General features: G+C 33.9%; 1 protein-coding gene across 1 annotated transcript; it reads right to left on the bottom strand.

Moving 5' to 3' along the window:
• Positions 1-14,660: 14,660 nt before the first annotated feature.
• On the bottom strand, positions 14,661-15,799 carry LOC147388802 (uncharacterized). Its single transcript, XM_086418419.1, has 2 exons — positions 15,403-15,799; positions 14,661-15,259 (listed from the first exon to the last, which is right to left on the bottom strand). Exons 1-2 carry the CDS (start codon positions 15,797-15,799, stop codon positions 14,661-14,663), a joined length of 996 nt encoding a protein of 331 aa, XP_086274545.1.
• Between the last annotated feature and the right edge of the window lie 462 nt (positions 15,800-16,261).

A 16,261-nucleotide genomic window follows, 5' to 3' on the forward strand; every position in this document is an offset into this window, starting at 1 on the left:
CGAATGTTTTGACATATCGAAAATAGAGTTATTGCTTACGGTCATGTCAAACGGCCAGCCTGAGCCAGATAAATGGTCAACCAAGTGTGGTAAGTGCAGTGATCGACCACAAAATCAAGAACTAAAAGCCAATAAAGAATATGAAACATTATGTCCCGATTGGAACGATCCGATCATGAATCCCAACCTTTTAATTCCACTACTCCACCATTGTGTATTATGTATATGTTGCCTTATTTTGATATATAAACTGAAATGCATGTTTAATATTTTTATTTGATCAATTAGATTTTTATAAAAAGAAAATGTTATAGTGAGTACTGTTAATCGATGTAATGTGAGTTTTAAAATATTTAGTTGTTAATCCCTGGCTATATGTACCAGTTAATCGTAGTTTCTTCTTTAAAATTTTGCATATTTTAAAATAATTCAGTATGTTTATTCATTCATGTTAGTTGAGGTTATTGGTAGAAATTGTTTGTTTCCCTACTGGGTAACCATTGTTACTCACCCTTTCCTTTTCCATTTTTTCAGTTTCAGATCCGGAGCTTGGCGAAGCAAGTGTAGAACACAAGTGAGGACTATCTGGTAGGTCAGATAGACAACCAGAGTTCGTTATCTGGTGAGTATTGGGGTTATACCCCCTAGTGGTGTCCGTTCATCCAGGTAGTCTTATGGATTTTGTCCTTAGCATTAGGACTTTTATTAGAGCGAGGAGTTTTGTATAATCTTATATATTAATTCCTTCTTCCTCACTCTGATATATTGTACGTTATTAGATATATGTAGGCTTCCGCTAGTTATTATATTATATATATATATATGCAGGATTGTATGTCATTTATCAGGTACAGGTTGAACGCATTGGAATACTAACATAAACAGAGAAAACCATGCCGAAATTTTGAGGTGCCACTTAGTGCCTCAAGATCTGACATTGGGTTTTGTGTTAGCGTTTGGCAAGGCGCCACAAAAAAATACCCAACATTCATTTATATTTCAAGTTTCTGTCAGAACATCAATACCTACACCACTAGTAAACAATAATCAAACTCAGAGTCTTTTCTCTTCTAATCAATAAGATTCATCTAAATTTGATTTTACAATTTTTTCCTTATGTTGAACTGCCTACATATTTGAGACAGTCTTCATTGGTGTGCCCACGTCCTTTAAGGTAGTATGTGAAAAAAGCATATATGACAGAACAACCCAAACAGAAAACATAAAACACTCGTACTTCTATAAATTGAATGGGACTCTAAAGAATCCCTCAAATTTTAAAAAATTTTAATGGATTTATATAAATTATTATATATTCTCCTTAGAACATCCTAGAATTTTCCAAATCCTACATAAACTCCCTAACTTCCTCATGATTTAGTGAAGGAAAAAAATCCCAAATTACAAGAAACTATGTGGTGGTGATAATGGTAAACAAATTGTTTTAAAATATGTCGGCAGGCATATTTGTATTGTGTTGAAAAGGTTAGCCCACTTATTTTGTGCCCAAGCTGATTTTTAAAGGTTTATTGCCCAAAATCAGCATAGGTATACTGCTGGGAAGATCCCTTTTGTCTAAGATTGGGCTTGAAAGTAAGATCCTACACTCAGCCCGTGCTGACATCTACTTAACGTTGCCCATCCAATGGACTATAGTTAATAAAATGAGCCCATTTTGACACGTTACCTGAAATACACATTCAACTATTCATAATATGGTTCCATGACTTAGACCTTATTCATATTTTAATATAAAAAAAACATCAAACTTAGTCATGGCTCTCTCAAATGCACTATAACTAAGACGATGGCCACAACTTGAAAACTCGCTAAGTTTAGTTTCAAGAGCATAAGGAATCTTATCGACCCTTCTATTTCTCGATCAATTAACTTCTGTGGGAAAAAAAATGAGTTGCTGTGACTGCGTTGTTTGTGGGTCTAGCTGCATTTGCCTTCTTGGATGTGGAGGGTAATCTTGTCATATCTTTTCTTCCCACACCCGAAACCTACATCCCCATCTTCTCCAATATGCTTCTCCTGTCCAACACTGACATAAACAACAGAACAACCCAAATAGAAATCTATATAAAAGTATACAAAATCTATCCAACGAGTCTTACAAACAAAGACCATCCCCTTTTATTTTCTTGAACTTGTTCTCACCCTTTTTTCATCCTTATCATTCCAGCATTATTAACATCATTGTGTAGCTTACAACACCTCTTGAAGCAAATCAGCAATCCATAGAGTAGAACCAACAATGGATTCGTCCCATTTTTAATGGTCAAATAGTCTCAGATTGTATCAATGATGAAAAGGTTTTCATCATCCCATCAACTAAGTCTAACATCTACCTAACAACAAACCTTTTAAGTTTATAATTTTTGTAATCTCACCTAATATCTAAGTCTATGTCAGATTTCCTTGAGCCTCGACATGAGGCATCATCGAAATAGCTGCAAAAAGGAAAAAATTTACAATACAAAAAATCAAAACAAATTCATCCACTACTACTAGGCTACAAAGAACTTTAAATAACATCTACAATACAAAAAACTAAAACACTTTCAGATTCCCTTGAGTAAAATTACTTTAACATGCTAAAATTACACAGTCGAGCAAAGCAGGGACGGAATTACATCATTTGGAAACAAACTAATAAGCATTTTTAGGGATTTTGATAGAGATCGACTTACAGATGAGATCTGGATTGGTTTGATCGGTGGCACTGATGAGTGAGCTTCAATTCTTAGGGTTTTTTTTACTTGAGCTCTAATTTCTTCTTCGATTTGAGCTCTGAGAGATTAAAAATCCATCGACGAAGTGACAAGAGCACGTTCGGTGCTCTCGATCGATCCGAAATGGGAGATTGAGGGACGTGAGTGAGAGTGAGAGATCGTTCGGTACTCTCAATCGTCCGGCGCTCTTGATCGAACCAAATCAAAAGGGAAAGTAATATGTGAGTGAGTTTCTTCTGCAACATTTTTCGATCTGGTTTTCCTCTGTAATGGCTAAGAAGGAAGTCTGTTAAGACGTTAAGGAGGTTTTGTTAAAAGAAAACTTCAATGGTTCGTTGGGCTGAGACTGTCAAAAATTTTTCTTGGGCTTAAATTTGGGTTTTGGGCCGATAAAAATAAACGTTGGTCATGGGCCGCCGAGTTTAACATTATAATAGTAACGAATTTTAACTTTTTTGAGGTAGTGTTAGTTCCTCCAACCCCGCAAAGCCGATGTTCCGACCATCAACTATGCCATGGAAATATCATTACTTCATCCATTAGCTTCTGCAAATAGCTTTGCTTTTTCAGGAAACTTTAAATGAGTTTTCCAATTTACAATCTGCATGTCAAAAAGGAAGCCTTAAGAAATAAATATTTTGAATGTAGATGAAAGGACAAGTCTAACAAGCTGAAATAATTTCAAATTAGCAACTACATGGGAAAAATAAATTGTTTGAGGTTCAAATGACAGGATACAGACTAGGCCACAATTAAAAATAAAACAGAGAAATCGGAGCATAATTGGTATCACATCAGTAAGTTGGTAAAAACACTAAATAAAATTTAAAAGTTCATGAAATTGCATGTGTAACTTAGTTGGCGAAAATGTTAACTTCAACCCAGTGGGTTGCTGACAAACAAAAAATGTAAATGAACCTGTCCCAAAAACTACAGTTGTGTATTCCAACTGAAATAAGTCACACATTGAAAATGAGATGAAACTACTAAATGAACAAGTAGGAGAAGGGATATTAACTAAACTCAATAAGGAATGTAAGCATGTTCAACCTTGAGAAAAATTGTAAAAAATATTGTAGCTTAGCCAACGAGGGTTTACAAGTTCAATTCAAACAAAGAACCAATACCAAATACAACTTGGGATATATGAATGTGTCAAAGAAGGTTAAATCAATTGATGTATATTTCATGTACTCTTGTTTAGTCTTTTTTTAATTTTAAAAAAATTGAACTCTTTGTTAAAATTTAATCAAAATATGTGTCAAAACATTCTCCTGACAGGAGAGAAAAATGGTTGAAGCAACTGCTCTTCTACAATTGACCTAATCATATTTACCAGACAGAAGAGAAAAATGGTTGAAGAACAAAAGATAAACTACCTCACGGTCATAACAGGCAACCATTAAAAGGTGTGGAGCAAGTTGTTCCAAAATGCCTTCCATATCTAAGTGATAGTATGCACGACTGAATGCCCAACAAACGTAGGCAGCAACATCACGTACATGTGATCTGACACTATGTGGACCTCTTCGAATATCATAATGTAATGCCTGTTACAAAGATTCATTCTTGGTAAGTGCATGATCTAAGGGAGGTGTACCATTTGCATTATTTAGGGCTTGTAGTTTAGGTTGTCTGTCCTTGTATATGACTAGATATTATCCACAGCACTTAAGTTAACAAAAAAACTATCAAAGGGGTTGTAGTAATGCAAATTTACCACAACGTTTGAGAAGCCGTTGTTAGCTTGATAATGCTCCATTGGATTAGCATTGCTAATTCTCTGGTAGATAATTACATAGGCCGTCAATGAGTAGTTTCACACAATTTGGTAACCCTTTGAGTAGTATGAAACTAAGACATCCAATGGAACTGAAGAGGCTGAGGGCTCATTCAATAGTTCAATCCCCAATAAGGCTGGATGGTTTGCATACCTAAAAATGAATGAAGACATGTTCTGTAAGCTTGAGTTTAGCACTATATTAGATGAACTACGACAAAATTGAGAAATCATAATCTTAACGTGTACATGTATGATGCACACGTACACACCAATACATATACAACTTATTTCTAACAAATGCTATTTCTATCGCAAATAAAATAATGGATTATAAGTTTTTTATTTTATTTTAGCTACAATAAGCTTTCCAAATCGCCTTGAATGATGCATTAACATAGTATTACAAGCATCCAATTCCTCTTATGCGATAGAGAGAAATTGATGTCAGATGGATGTTTCTTGGGTTGGTAAGGAGCATTAGATTGTTCGGACAAGATTTTGAGGCTTTTAGGGTCGAGTTTTACTGGGTGTGAAGCAAATTGCATAGCAAATTATTTGGCAAAATGTGTTGTTTGCAGTAAAAAAAAAAAATTCTTTCTTTTTGCTAAGTGAGCAAATTGGTATTGATATAAAGAAAAATATATTCAATTGGGGAACCCCCTAGTTTACAATCTGAATGGATTGAAGCTCAATACTTTCACCCACCAAGGTTTGTTTAATCCATTCTATAAATAATAATAATATAACCATGAGTTGATCTTATATGAATACTTATGTAAAATGAACCTACTTGGTAAGTTAGTTGAAACTTGGAAGATTTTAAAGATAGAGATATTACTAGGCATGGCTGAGTTAATTGATGTTGATGCTGAATGAAGAGATTGGATTGATTTCCAATATGTTATTTTCTATTGATTATGATGGTATATTTATATACCAAATTACAACTGCATCTACAATTAAATCTCCTTGAATCAAGGATTACATATCTATCTACGATTGACATGTTATTACTTGAGTATTGATTTTTTATGGATAGAAAGAGAAGAAGTTTGACAAAATCTTGACTTTCAAATCGAAGGTAATAGGAAAAATATTACCTAAATAAACTGGTTGAAGCATACACAAAACAATGTCCTAAAACAAAATTCGCTTCTACTACGGAACCACAGTTTGTAGGTGTTCGTTCTCCATGATGCAACAACCCATGTTTCCAAAAGGGTACTCTAATTGGAACGTAACTTTGAACTCACGATGTTGCGTGCTCTGACAACAAAGAATAAAGATGTACTAGTAGTCGAAAATATATAAAATAAAATAGCAGAGAGATCAAGTGTTTTAAATCGACTAAACATTGGAAACATAGAAAGAGAAAGTGACTATTTAGAATAGTCACAAACCTCTTTGAATGTGTTGGTTCAGAATATACACACTGGTTCAAAATAGAATTTAAAATGTCTTAAATTTTTAAATAAAATTGGGCCTTGATAATTAAGGCAAAAACGAGCCTTTGCGCGCACCCACGTGAGGTGTAAATCCAAGATTTTGCACCCCCTTGTGCGCATGTAGTACGTGCACACACGTATTAAGGTTTTCGGACCGGTGGATCCAAATCCCAATTGGAACCTTGGGTTTTTCTCTTGAGCCCCAGTGTCTGCGCGTGAGCCCGCCCACTACTTCTATCCATTTTAAAGCTCTTAGAAGTACAACTATTTAAGAATTGTAAATCAATTCTTCCCCTAGTCATTGTGGGACTAAAATTATTTAAGGCAAGAACAAAGCTATCAACTAAACTTAAAACATTAAAGTAAAAAGCATAAAACATAAAGCATAAAGCATAAAACAAATATGGGATTGAATTACCCTATGGTTAATAGATTAATTTATCATATGGTTTAACCTATTGAAATATTAAAGGTTTTCACATTCAACCCTCTAAATTCTAACAATCCCCCACATGAATGTAAAAACACAAAATATAAAAATATAAAAATATATATATAAAATATGAGCACATTTTGAGCAATCATGTTTCAGTATAGATGTCTTTTGGACTTGAACCTTACCTAGCATAAATCTATCAGATTTACAAGTCAGTCAGTAGACTTCAAACCTTGAACTTTAAACCTTTAGTGTAAATCAAAATAATGGACTATACACACAGGTTACTCAATCAACTATTAAGTTCTATCGATAGTGTTTATTTTGGCCTTGAACATAACCTGGTATCATTAGTACTTTAGAGAGTTTAGCATAAACTCTATAGAATCGGCTCAATTCTACACTCATTTAGGTGTGCCTATGAGAAGTATCATGTTATACTCCACTTTTACAAGTATAGACAATATTAAGAATTATATTTCAACATTTCTACTTTACAGGCAACACTAAACACTTCATAGGAATGGACTTGGAACACTATGTTCCATTAGTGTTTTCTTTTAAATTACATTCAACTGATTTTTTCATTGAACCTATTTTTTGGGATCTTCAATCAATTAGGTTGGATTTCCATTGAAGTAATTTTTAATTAATAGGCTTTAGGCCCATTCCCCTCGAAGTCGATGCAACTAACTCTCTAGATAATCTTTGGTTAAAGGATCTGCCAAATTTTCCTTAGACTTTACAAAGTCAATGGAAATAATTTCATTAGAGAATACTTGTTTACTGAGTTGTGTCTCTATTTAATATACCTTGACTTACCATTATATATATTATTTTTGGCCCTTGCAATAGCAGTTTGGTTGTCACAGTGAATAGATATAGTAGATACTGGTTTAGGCCAAATAGAAATGTTAACAAGAAAATTCCTTAGCCACTCAACTTCTTCACTAGTCTTATCTATAGCAATAAACTTAAATTCTATGGTGGAACGAGCTATGCATGTTTACTTGGTGGATTTCCATGAGATTGCTGCACCTCTAAGTGTAAAAATATAACCACTAGTAGACTTCGACTCTTCCGAGTCTGATATCCAATTGGCATCACTGTATCCTTCTAATATGACAAGATACCTATTATAAAGCAGCTTGTAAATCATGGTATACCTTAAGTATCTTATGATTCTCACCAAAGCTTCCTAGTGATCATGTCATAGGTTGTTAGTGTATCTACTTAATCTCTTTACTGAATACATAATATCTGGCCTTGTACAATTCATAATATACATTAAACAACCAATAACTTGAGAATATTCTAATTGAGAAACACATTTACTAACATTTTTCATCAATTTATAATTTGGAATCAAAATGTATTTTTGTAATAATACAATCAAACTGATTAAAATGTTTCAAAACATTTTTAATATAATGAGATTGTGATCAACCAAATCCATTATTATATCTAAAAAATTTTACTCTAAGAATTACATCAATAGGACCTAAGTCTTTCATGTCAACGGTAATTTTATAATAAACACACTTATCAGCTTTGTTGATTCTAAATCTATTTGATATCATTAATTATCAAATTTCCATGCCACTGTTTGGAGCTTGTTTTAAATCATAGAAGGATTTAATTAATCTACAAACTTTATTTTCATGTCATTTAATTACAAATCATTCCGGTTGGTCCATATATATTTTTCTATCAAGTTCTTCATTTAAAAAGACAGTTTTTACATCCATTTGATGAATTTCTAATTTATAAATGGAAGTTATAGCAATAAGAATTATAATAGAAGTGATCCTAGTAACAGAAAAATAAGTGTCAAAAAAGTTAATGCCTTCTTTTTGTTTGTACCCTTTAGCCACTAATTTGATTTTATATTTATCTATAGTTCCATCGGATTTTAATTTTCTTTTAAAAATTCATTTACAACTAATTTTTTTATTACCAGGAGGTAGATTAACTAATTCCCAAGTGTTGTTACTCATAATTGAATCTATTTCACTATTTATAACTTCTTTCCAAAATGGAGTTTCAGGTGATGAAATTACATCTTTAAAATTTTGAAGATTTCTTCTAAGAGAAAAACTAATAAAATCAGGTCCAAAGGATGTTGTTGTTCTAGTTCTCTTACTTCTCATAGGTTCTATATCAAATTCTTATTTTTTATGTTCATTATTAGATAATTCAATGTGAGATCTCTTTAAAGATTTTTCAATTTTATCCTTACAATGATATATTTCCTCAAAAAAATTCAGCATCTCTAAATTCAATTATAGTGTTAGGATTAATATCATTTATATCAAATTTATATACAAGAAATTTATATGCACTACTACTAATAGCATATCCAATAAAAATGCAATCTATAGTTTTAAGACCTATTTTTGTTCTTTTAGGTAAAGGGATAGCCACTTTGGTTAAACACCCCCATATCTTCATGTATTTAAGAGTAGGTGCTCTAATTCCCAAAATTCATAAAGCGATTTTTCAGAATTCTTCGTTGGAATTTTATTTAAAATATAACAAGATCTTAAAAGGATTTTTACCGATAAATTTAAAAGTATCCCTGAACTAACAAGTAAAGAGCTAACCATATCTTTTAAAGTTCTATTTTTTCTCTCTGCTACACCATTCTGTTGAGGAGAATAAGGAGTAATAGCTTGGTGTATAATTCCATTTTCTTGATAAAATATAGTTAAAGGATTAGATTCATACTCTCCTCCTTATTTAGATATTAAAATTTTAATTTTTTTTTCAAGGTAATTTTCAACTTTAGATTTATAAATTTTAAACATTTCTAATGCTTCATTTTTACTACTTAAAAGATATATCATACAAAATCTAGTGCAATCATCAATAAAAGTTATGAAATATTTTTTTACCGCCTCTAGATTGAATGTATTTAAGATCACACAAATCAAAATGTATTAATTCTAAAGGTTTTGTAAATTTTTTAATATTTTTAAAAGGTTTTTTAGCAAATTTTGATTCAACATAAATTTCACACTTTTTATATGTATCAATATGCATTTTTGGAATTATACCATTATTCATTAATTTGATAATCGATTTATTATTAATATGATTTAATCTAGCATGCCAAATATTCAAATACTCATAAACATAAGCAGAAAAAAGTAATATTATTAATAAAATCAGAAACTACATTGAGTTTAAATGACCCATCACATAGATAGCCCTTGTCCACAAACATTTCATTTTTTATAATTATACATTTATCAGACTCAAACACCATTTTGAAACCTCTCTTACTTAAAAGAAAATCTGAAATCAGGTTTCGTCGAATGTTTGGAATGTGAAGAATGTCATTTAGAGTTAGATCCTTGCCAGATATGAAATTCACATTCACTTTTCCTTTTTCGATATTAGCGGATGTGGAAAATTTCCCATGAATAATTTCTCATCTTCAATATTGTTGTAGGAGGAAAACATGCTTCTCTCAGAGCATATGTGTTTAATGGTTCCCATATCCAGCCACCAATCATTGGTATTTTTTATCAGATTCACTTATGAAATAACCGCTGATAAGTTCTGAGTTTCAAACACATTGGCTTGTTCATGTTTTTGATGATGTCGTTGATTTTTTCTTTTGCTATAGTCCTTAGCCTGGTGTCCAAGTTTATTGCAAAAATAAAAAATTTCCTTGATCTTCTAGATGTTGGTTTTTGGACCATGCAAATTTTTTTTACATATTTTTTCTGAAATTCGGGTTTGAACTTTCTAGTGAATTTGGAAAGTTCTTTTTCCATTACATTCGCTTTAGAAATCAAAGAACTTGTTTCATTTTTCTCATTCTTTCATTTAACTCTTCAATTCTAAGTCCTGTCATTAGATCCTCGAGTCCTATTTCCTTTCTTTTATATTTTAAATTATTTTTGAAGTCTTTCCAAGATGATGGTAATTTTTCAATTATCAATCCAACTTGGAATCCTTTACTTATACTCATGTCTTCAACATGAATTTCATGAATAAAGATTTGGAGCTCTTCGGATTATGATACAACGAACTTAAAGTCTACCATCTTAAAATCTAGAAAATATCCAACAACAAATTTCTTTGTGTCGGCATCTTCTAAAGTATATTTCTTTTCAAGAATTGCCCACAATGTCTTGGCAATGCAATAGAGGAATACACCTTATAAAAAACAGTACTTAATCCATTTAGGATATAATTTTGGTACATAAAATTGGAATGTTTCCATTTCTGATATTCAGTTCTTTTGATTTGGTCCTCATCATCATCATCCAAAGAAATTGGTTATTGAGTGATGATATGAGCAAAATGTAATGTTGTTAAATAAAATAGCATTTTCTATTGCCAGAATTTGAAATTCTTTCCATCGAATTTTTTGGATTTTTCACTGTGCATGGAATTAAAGATTGTCTCCATAGAAATCAGTAAGTAATAGATGAAATTTCGTTTTAGATTGTTATTACTTGAGTACTGATTTCTTATGTACAAAGAGAGAAGAAGTTTGAAAAAATCTTAACTTTCAAATCGAATGTAATAAGAAAAATATTACCTAAATAAACTGGTTGAAGCATGCATAAAGTACTGTCCTAAAATGAAATTCGCCTCTGCTATGGTACCACAGTCTGTAGCCGTTCATTCTCCAAGATACAACAACCCATGTTTCCAAAAGGGTACTCTAATTAGAATGTAACTTCGAACTCGGCGATGTTACGTGCTCTCGCAACGAAGAATAAAGATGTACTAGTAGTCAAAAATATATAAAATAAAATAGTGAAGAGATCATGTGTTTTAAATCGACTAAATATTGGAAATAAATAAAAAGAAAGGTATTGTTTAGAATAGTCACAAACCTTTTCGAATGTGTTGGTTCAGAACAGACATATTGTGCTGGTTCAGAATATGCACACTAGTTCAAAATAGAATATAAAACATCTAGAATTTTTAAATAAGATTTTAAGGTTTTCGGACTGGTGGATCCAAATCCCAATTGGAACCTTGGATTTTTCTCTTGAGCCTCTATGTGCGCGCGTTAGCCCGCCCACTACTTCTATCCATTTTAAAGCTCTCAGAAGTACAACTATTTAAGAATTGCAAATCAATTCTTCTCATAGTCAATGTGGGATTAAAATTACTCAAGTCAAAAAATAAAACTATCAACTAAACTTAAAGCAATAAAGCATAAAGCAAATATGGGATTGAATTACCCTATGGTTAATAGATTGATTTACCATATGGTTTAACCTATTGAATATTAAAGATTTTCACATTCAACCCTCTAAATTCCAACATGACATTCATAGAAGTTAGGAAAGAAATAGAAATAGAATCAAAATAGAATAGGAAATAGAATGTGTGTAGTGTGCATATCTTTATCAACAAAATCAAAACAGAAATAGAATGTGCGCAGTGTGCATATCTTTATCACTCCCCCTCAAATTGGAGCATGTATGTCGACAATACACAACTTGCAAATTAAACGATGAAATTACCGTGCACCAAGAGCCTTAGTGAAGATATCAACAGGTTGTTAATTGATAGAAATATGCAAGGTGCGAATAAAACCAGCTTGAAGCTTCTCGCGAATGAGGTAACAATCGATTTCAATGTGTTTAGTCCTTTCATGAGAGACTGGATTGGAGGTGATATGGAGAGCAGCTTGATTGTCACGGGATAGTAGCGTCAACTAAGGGTGAGGTATATGTAAATCTTTTAATAAATAAGTCAGCCATGTAACTTCGCAACAAGTGGTGGCCATGGACCTACATTCTGCTTCAACCGAAGACCACGGTACAGTGGTTTGCTTCTTTGATTTCCATGAAACCAGTGAACTCCCAACATAATGTAATAGCCAGTTATAGATCGACAAGTAGTGGGACAATATGCCCAATCAAAATCACAAAATGCTTGTAGCTGGACGGAACTCAAAGAAGACAAGAATATGCCTTGGCCTGGCAATTGTTTCAAGTATCGTAAGACATGATGAGCAGCATCTAGATGTGGTTTGCGCAGTTTATCCATAAACTGACTTAAAATATGGACAGCGTACATGATGTATGCTCTAGTAACCGTGAGATAAATAAGTCGGCCAATTAAGTGGAGATAGGTAGAGGGATCCGTCAAAAGTTCACCCTTAATATTACTGAGCTTAAGATTTTGTTCCATAGGAAACGTAGTCGAACGTGTACCCAAAAAACCAGTGTCTTGTAGACTGTCAAGGGCATATTTTCGTTGAGAGATGAATATATCCTTCTTAAAATAGGTGACCTCAATCCGAAGAAAATATTTAACATGCACAAGATCCTTAAGGTGAAAATGAGAATGAAGATAATGTTTTAAGGCATCAATGGATCATAAATCATTGCTTACAAGGATAACAACATCAACATAGACAAGCACGGTAGTAAAAGAAGCACTATTGGAGTGAGTGAAGAGGGAATAATTGGCTTTAGACTGAACATAGCCAGAACCAAGAAGAGCATCTGAATTTGAGGAACCATTGGCGAGATACTTGTTTTAGTCCATAAAGTGACTTGGTAAGTTTACAAATATAGTCTCCCCTTTACTACCAAACCCAGGTGGAAAATGCATATAAACCTCTTCATTGAGATCACCGTGTAAAAAGGCATTGTTGACATCAAGTTGATGTAAATGCCAATTGTGAATTACAGCAAGAGCAAGCAAGACTCGAACAGTGACCAATTTAGCCACTGGTGCGAAAGTATCCTTGTAATCGAGCCCCCATTTTTGGTGGTATCCTTTGCAACTAGCTGAGCTTTATAACGCTCAATAATTCTGTCGACTTTGTATTTGATCTTGTACACCCATTTGCAGCCAATTGGGGTTGTTCTAGGAGGTAAAGTGGTAAGTGTCTAAGTATTATTGGCTTCAACTGCCTAGATTTCGGCTTGCATAACATCTCACCATTTGGAATCATGTATAGCCTGTGAGTAACATTGGGGTGCACTAATAGCAGAAATAGATGCTACAAAAGCTTTGTGAGCAAGAGAGCAATGATAATATGAAATAAACTTAGATAAATGATGAGTTGTACTAACCGGTGTGACCGATGCTGAGGTAGAAGATTGAGCTAAGCAAGAAGGTAGTCTTGGACCAACATGGTAGTCTTGCAAGTAGCCGGGCTGCTTGGTAACACGATGAGGCTGAGAGGGAACAATATCCAGTGAAGGAATAGACGAAGTCTCAATTGGGGATGTAGGTGAAGGTGGAATTTGTGAAGCTGGAATCTCTAGTTGTGATTGAGGCATAGAATGAAAGGGTGAAGAAGTTGATTCAGTGATCTCCACGAGTTCACTGGGGAAGTCAGTAGACATTGTACCTAAGGGTATAATGGGTTGAAGGATAGGTGAAGGTGATGTAATAGAATCAGTGGGCATGGAAGAAGAGATATTTCCAAGAAAGCAAATTGATGTTCATAAAAGACAACATCACGATAGGTAAAGATTTTATGAGTCTCGAGGTCATAGACCTTGTAACATTTTTGGTTATGTGGGTATCCAAGAAATATGCATCGTTTGGCTCTAGAATCAAATTTGGAAGGCTTAAGTACGAGTGGATGCAAAATAGAGGCAACCAAGTACTCTTAGATGAAAATAAGATGGTGTCACTTTGAACAACATTTCATAACGTGATTTCCCAATCCGATTAATGAGATAAGTAGCTGTGAGAATGGCTTCCCCCCAAAATCGTTTTGGTAAACCGGCTTGAAATAATAGGGCTCGAGCAACATTTAAGAGATGGCGATGCTTTCGCTCCACCACTCCATTTTGTTGTGGAGTGTCTAGAAAACTAGTTTGATGCATAATCCCTTCTACGGAGTAAAAAATGGGCATGCGAAATTCCAAACCATTATCACTACGAATGATTTTAACTCGATGATCGAATTGAGTTTCAATTAATTGGATAAAAGGCTTTGAATGAAAATGATTTTCTATTTTATGCGTCATCAAATATACCCAAGTACACCTAGTGTAGTCATCCACAATGGTAAGGAAATATTGAGCCCCAGAGATAGAAGATGTGCGATACCCACCCCAAATATCAATGTGCAACAACTCAAAAGGTGAAAAAGTGGATATATTACTCATAAGAAATTTAAGTCTGCTTTGTTTAGCTAAAGGACAAGTAGAACAAATTGGAATATCAAAACAAGTAATGTCGGATACATTATTTGAAATAGAATGTAAACATTTATTTGATAAATGCCCCAATTGTTGGTGCCAAAGTAAGGAAATTTACGGAATTGTTTGTGATACAGCACAGAAAGAAGTAGTGAGGTAGTACAATCCTCGTTCTCTACCCATCCCAATCGTCATCCTTGAGCATTGGTCATGAATGACACAAGAATCAAAAGTGAAAATCAAGGAACAATTGGAATCTTGTATGAGTTCACTAATAGAGATAAGATTAAATTGAAAAGAAGGTACACATAACTCATTTTGGAGTGTCAATAAGGATGAAATAACCACAAAACCAACATGAGTGACAGGTGTAGTAGTGCCATCAGAAAGTTTAACAATACTATACCCATTGGAATGAATAGAAGTAAGTAGAGATGGTAATTTGACCATATGATCTATTACACCACTATCAAGCATCCATAGTTCAGAATCAACAATGGATGAAAGGCTCAAGGAAATACCTAAGAGATTAGAGGTGGGGGTTGTGCTACCAGCGTGGTTAGCAATATGTGATGGCTTGCTAATGAGGGCTATGAGTTGGCGACATTGTTCTTGTGTGAACAGGAGATCATTTCCATGCTGCTGGTTGTTAAAGGCTGAGAATGCCACTTGATTAGCCTTTGCACCAGTTGAAGCTTTGTAGAAACGATGTCCTGGTGGATATCCATGAATAAAATAGCATTTCATCATTGTGTAACCAATTTTGCCACAGTGTTCACATGTGGGTCGTTCGCGAGTACTTCATTTCTTCTTGTCCTGTCTTTGTGATACCCTATCTCTCGTATTTCGATATTACCTTTGGAGGCTAGTGCAGTGGCTTTAGGCATAAAGATGACTGAGGTTATATCTATTTGTCGTTCTTCTTGCAGCACTAAAGAGAAAACTCTATTGACTGAAGGGAGTAGATCCATCAATAAAATTTTGCCTCGAACCATGGAATATGATTCATGTAGTCCCATGAGAAATTTCATGGTTCTTTGCTGCCTTTGATATTCAAGAACTTCTTTCATGGCACCACAAGAACAAGAAGGTGTGGGAGAGAGTGCATTACGTTCATCCCAAAGTCCCTTTAGTTTTGTTAAATTTGTAGCAATGGACATGGTGTCTTGTGTAAGATCATGAATCTCACGTTCGATTTGGAAAATATGCGGAGCATTAGTCTGCGAAAAATGTTCCTTCGGCTCCTTCCACATCTCGTGGGCTAATTCAAAATAAATCACACTTGCGACAAGGTCTTTAGAGAGACTGTTGTACATTCAAGAAGTAATGATGTTGTTACATCGAATCCATTGCTACAAGTTAGGGTCCGATAACCTGGTTGGCTTGGGGATCAATCCATCGATGAAACCTACTTTATTTTTTTCACTCAACGCCAGTATCATCGCTCGACTCCATGTCATGTAGTTGTCTTCTGTTAGAGGCTGCAAGACTAGCATCATCCCAGGTTGATCCGAAGGATGAAGATATAAGGGGTTGGATGGAGTATCATGTTGATCGGTCATGGCGGAATGAGAACCATAATTTGGCGTCTTATCTCCCATTATAAGATTGCTAAAACAAACTGGAGAATACCATAATATGTGTTAGAGAATGAGTAGTCGACAGGAACGTCAATGCTCTAATACCATGAAGCGATTGGATTGATTTCCAATATG

The sequence above is a fragment of the Akebia trifoliata genome, chromosome 12 (genome assembly GCF_017979445.1).
Source record: "Akebia trifoliata isolate Shusen 1 chromosome 12, ASM1797944v1, whole genome shotgun sequence".
NCBI lineage: Eukaryota > Viridiplantae > Streptophyta > Magnoliopsida > Ranunculales > Lardizabalaceae > Akebia > Akebia trifoliata.

Excerpts from the sequence above, each read along its gene's own strand:
- LOC147388802 (XM_086418419.1), bottom strand. The coding sequence starts at position 15,799 with ATGTGGAAGGAGCCGAAGGAACATTTTTCGCAGACTAATGCTCCGCAT. Across the intron at positions 15,260-15,402 it reads CACTGCACTAGCCTCCAAAG|GACATCGTTTCTACAAAGCT; the intron begins GTAATATCGAAA and ends GATATCCACCAG.